This window comes from Primulina eburnea, chromosome 1 (genome assembly GCF_022965805.1).
Source record: "Primulina eburnea isolate SZY01 chromosome 1, ASM2296580v1, whole genome shotgun sequence".
Classification (NCBI taxonomy): Eukaryota; Viridiplantae; Streptophyta; class Magnoliopsida; order Lamiales; family Gesneriaceae; genus Primulina; species Primulina eburnea.
This window is the reverse complement of record NC_133101.1, coordinates 51549645-51554618: the sequence shown is the minus strand read 5'-3', so window position 1 is coordinate 51554618 and position 4974 is coordinate 51549645. Positions and strand designations below refer to the sequence as shown.

The following is a 4974-nucleotide window of genomic DNA, read 5'->3' as shown; positions in this document are numbered from 1 at the left end:
TATAACATAGAGTTCGTCCAATAAAGTTTAATTGATTGACATGATTTATATGCTATTGCATATTTGTATTAGTCCAAAAGTTTACCTAGTGCATATAAAAATATAACGATGGTGGATTCCATCGTCATCAATTTTTTTTTTTTATCATTATTAACATAATAACAGTTTAAATGGGTCACAGATTTGGGTGCCGGCCCGATACCATGGAGAGCAAACTGGCCTATATTTTAAAATATGAAATCAAATAAAATCTAGCCGTTACACAGCAAGACTTTTCCGCAGATTCTGCAACGGTCAACATTTTAATTTGAATTAATTCATATGATATATAACCTAACTGAGGGCATTTTTATTCATCGTGCTCTATTCACTCCGTATCTCTCCGCCGTTGGCTAATCTAAGAAGAACAGGATCCATCCATTCTTCTTCTTCTTCGATTTAGTCGAAATCTTGCAGTTCCAACACTTTAATTTTCAAATCTTGGACTCGATTTTTGGGATTTAAAACGAGTGAGAATTGAAGATGTCCGATGTAAACAACTCCTACAGCCAAGACAGAAACCCCAACACAAACACCCCAGTGGCTGATGCTCCGGCGGCGGTGCCATCAAAGCAGCCTTTGCCCACCGCGAAAACAGTGGATACGCAGTCTGTTTTGAGAAGGTATGAGACGATGAATTCTGGAATTTTCTAATTGCCCTAATTTTCTTGATATTTCTGTTGACCCTGTAGACTCTTATTATATGATGATCCATGTGTTGTATTTTAGGGTTTTTATGATCCCTCGTCCTGATTTTTTATCCTGAGAGGGCGAGGGCGAGGGCGAGGGCGATTTAAATTTGTGGGTGTGAATTTCGTGTGATTTTTATCTACGCAAACACGGGCCAATCCCCGATCTCTTTGAGTTATTCATAGAATTTTTTTAATAGCGATATATATTGATTTGTTTTTATTTTTTTCAATTGTTTCCTTTGTCTCTAATGGAACCAAAAATGTTGTGGTAATAATGCCCTTGCTACTCTGACGTTACGGCAAAGTCTAACTCTTGTCGATCCAATGAACAGGTTACAATCTGAGCTCATGGCACTTATGGTGAGTGACTATGAAATTCCACCAAGTATTTTATTTGAGGGCCTTAAATGTAAAATTTATATGAACTTTCTTGTTGTCTTGAAATTATCTTTAGATGGGTGGTGATGCTGGCATATCAGCATTTCCAGAGGAGGACAACATTTTCTGCTGGAAAGGAACAATTACGGGGAGCAAAGATACGGTTTTCCAAGGAACGGAGTACAAACTATCCCTTTCCTTCCCAGCTGATTATCCTTTTAAACCTCCGAAGGTTAAGTTTGAGACCAGTTGCTTCCATCCCAATGTGGATTTGCACGGGAACATATGCCTGGATATATTACAGGTTGCTAGTGAATTGCAGCTACTGTGTTCTTGAATGCATTAGCCATTGTTTTCATGTAATTTGATTATTTTTTCCCGTAATTTTCACAGGATAAATGGTCGTCTGCTTATGATGTGAGGACTATCTTGCTATCAATTCAGAGTTTACTTGGAGGTAAAATACATTTTCCTTCCTTCATTGGCCTAAAATTCGAGAAATTAACCCTTTGGATGCCTTCCGTGACTGTCTCTGATCTTATTTTCCTGCTTCTGATGGTATTATAGAGCCAAATACAAGCTCACCTCTTAACAACGTGGCGGCTACACTTTGGGAAAACCAAGAAGGTAATATCACACGCTATCTTACTTGAGATCTGTTAGTCGCCTTGACAAATTCATGGTATGCTATCTTTCAGTTTTATAAATCCCTGAAAAGCTATGGGTATATGTCTGATTTGGGTTTTGTTGCTTTGTCAATTGCAGAATATAGGAAGATGGTCGAGAAATTGTACAAGCAATCCGCCTAATATTTTTTGCTGTGAAATGTTGATCCAAGTACTACTTCTCAATTTCTTCTCTATAAAGGAAGAGATTGGTTTTTTACATGTTAGCATAGCTCTTTGCTTGTGGGAAAAATTGATGTCTGTTGATTGTTTTTTATTGTTCTTTTACGTTAATAGAAATCTTGGCTCAGAATGTTAGATTTTCGAACTTTCCATGAATGGCCCAATGACCAAATATGTAAAACAAACAAAATTCAAAAATAAGAATGTTAACGGTTCTCCTACTACGATACAATTGCATCATTGAGGATCACACAGTCATCGATTGTGTATTATATCAAGGAGATTTTTAAATTAAAGAGATTGAATAATTTAATAATGATCAAACTTAAAATAAGATTATAAATTAATTTCATGTTGTGATACAAATTTAGGGAATGTTCCATTTTCCAGTTCTAAATTGATTTGATGTTGTGATACAAATTTAGGATACTTAATATATAGAAATATTTCATATGCTATAATATTTTTAATTTTATATGGAGACATTGTGCATGATTTGTGTTTTAAGTAAAGATAATAATAATATATGATAATACTATTTTACATGTAAAAAAATATATTTTATTAAAATATGTTTTAACTTCTTATTTCAGTTAAAATACTACTTGCGGTGAGTCGCTATCAGGGAGAATGTACGAACTCTACATTCCACAAGAAAATTTTCCGCACTTTTTGGGCTCACATATGCTCTCCGATATGAAATATAGATACAAATAATTGAATATATATGAATTTTCGATACCAGCTATTTTAAATCTGATACAATAACAGGTCTTTGTTGTGATAAAATATTCTACATATATGTGTTTTACATTTTATTTATCTAAACTAAAATTGTTAATAATTATTTTGTACACAATTTTAGAAAATTGATACCATAAATATATAAATCATATACTGATTAATATTTGTGTGCCTAAAATTTCTTAAATTTGTATTCAAGCATGTATAGTAAGTGTTGGTATCAATAACATGTTTTAATTTTGTACTCAATTTTTTTTTTTATCATATTCGAATTAGTTGATATTCAAATATATATTTTCAATCTTTTATACCTAAATTCATCCGTGAAAAAATATGTGAGCAATAAGAGTACATTTTTGTGAATAAGATAGTACAAAAACATTTTCTCCATGACAGAAGTTGGGGTTTAAAAACAATTTACCTCTAGATTAAACTAATAATTTTTTTACCTCTATATATATATATATATATATATATATATATATATATATATATATATATATATATATATATATATATATATATATATAACGTTGATGTGATGTTAATATATGAATTGTCATATTTAGTATTTATGATATAATATAATTTAAACTGTAAAAAAGTTGAAAGATATATTAAAAATTGAATATGACAATGCATACATTAACATCACATCATCATTAAATTCACAAAAAACAAAAACATAAAACGCAAAAATTTGTGTGAGACTGTCTCAAGGGTCATATTTTGTGAAACAGATTTTTTTAACCTGATTCATCATCCATGTTTTATTACTATTTGATTTTCTTTTTGTTCCTTGATTATTAATCAATTTATTTATTGTACAAGTTTAGGGAGCACATGAGACTTTGCTTTTGCTGAAGAGGGACATTTCAGTGGTTTCAAACTATCACATGATGAATTTGTTGAAACAAATGAAGACAATGGAAAAGAAGGATGTTGGAAGTTCTCAATCACATGTTTTGTCAGATAGTCAAAACTTATTTTCTGATCCTAGAGTTGAGAAATATATTGATGAAGTATTTGAAAATTTTGAGATTGTTAAAAAGTTGACTCAAGAGACGCCCACATTTGATCTCCTGACACTGGATCATGGACAAGATGTTGAAGTTGAATATGGAAATGGTGTTGGAGAAGAGGAAATTATCGATGGATTTTATAATTAAAGGGGTGAAACAAATTCATTTGATGTTGGAACTGAAAATTTTTGGCTTAATAATGAAGAGATTGGTTATCTTTCAAAATTCATTAATAACAACAAAAATTTCCAATCTGGTTTTGATCAACAACAGAAAGAATTGGTTGATCATTGTCTCTTTGTTGATGAGACATTGAGTAAAGAGTAAGTTATTAATGAAGCTATAATTCGAGTATTTTATGCAAAATATTACTTTTTGTGAAAAACGTATTATTTTATAAGCAAAAAATATTCTGATTTTCTTATATATTTTCAATTTCCAGGGAGATGATGTTTCGTTGTGGAAGTATTTGTACTATTTCAAAAGAGAACATCCTATCATTGAATCCATTGAACGAAATATTTTTTACTCATTGAAAAGAAACACAGACGTTTTTGCTTCAACCTCATCCAAAGCGTAAGATTTAAAATTTTATCATGTGATTTTTTTTTTTGAGATTTATTCTTATTGTTGAAATCTGAATTGTATTTGATTCTATGGAAAAGCTTGTTTATGTGGATATTGATATCGACATTGCTAAAATTGGTATGAGGAGTTGTTGGAATAGTTGGTTGAGCCAAAATAGTTATGATTTGAGCTTGGTGAAGATGGTAAGAAACTTTGGAAATATTTATTATTCTTGTTTTAGATTTTATTTGAAATTTATTGCTATTAAATAGTAATATTTCACTAACAATTATCTTTATTTTGAAATACAGATTTTCCTGCCATTTCGTTTCAATAACCATGTCGCCGCAGTTGTTATCAACTTTCGTGAACAAAAAATTCAGTATCTAGACAGCCGGAAGTTTGATGAATCTGAAAATTCCTTCTTTCAGACTGCACGCATAGTGGTAAACTGCCTAACATACTTGAATTTTCATTATTTTGGCATGTGTTTGAAAAGTACAACGCTATAGCAATTGTTTCTTAATTTGGTGGATGGATATACTCTTTTGGGTGTGATGCAGTATTATTATTATTATTATTATTATTATTATTATTTGTTTTTAAATGATGCATTCTTATTTCCTGTTTTTCAATTTGTAGTATAATGAAATGGTTATGTTCTTGAAAGCAAACAATCATTTT

General features: G+C 30.8%; 1 protein-coding gene across 1 annotated transcript; it reads left to right on the top strand.

Moving 5' to 3' along the window:
• Positions 1-357: 357 nt before the first annotated feature.
• Positions 358-2098, top strand: LOC140812334 (ubiquitin-conjugating enzyme E2 19-like). Its single transcript, XM_073170583.1, has 6 exons — positions 358-662; positions 1064-1091; positions 1186-1413; positions 1503-1566; positions 1677-1736; positions 1875-2098. The coding sequence occupies exons 1-6, from the start codon at positions 523-525 to the stop codon at positions 1916-1918; spliced, it is 564 nt and encodes a 187-aa protein (XP_073026684.1). The 5' UTR covers positions 358-522; the 3' UTR covers positions 1919-2098.
• The last annotated feature ends 2876 nt before the right edge of the window (positions 2099-4974 follow it).

Excerpts from the sequence above, each read along its gene's own strand:
- LOC140812334 (XM_073170583.1), top strand. The coding sequence starts at position 523 with ATGTCCGATGTAAACAACTCCTACAGCCAAGACAGAAACCCCAACACA. Across the intron at positions 1,092-1,185 it reads CTGAGCTCATGGCACTTATG|ATGGGTGGTGATGCTGGCAT; the intron begins GTGAGTGACTAT and ends AATTATCTTTAG. Across the intron at positions 1,737-1,874 it reads ACTTTGGGAAAACCAAGAAG|AATATAGGAAGATGGTCGAG; the intron begins GTAATATCACAC and ends TGTCAATTGCAG.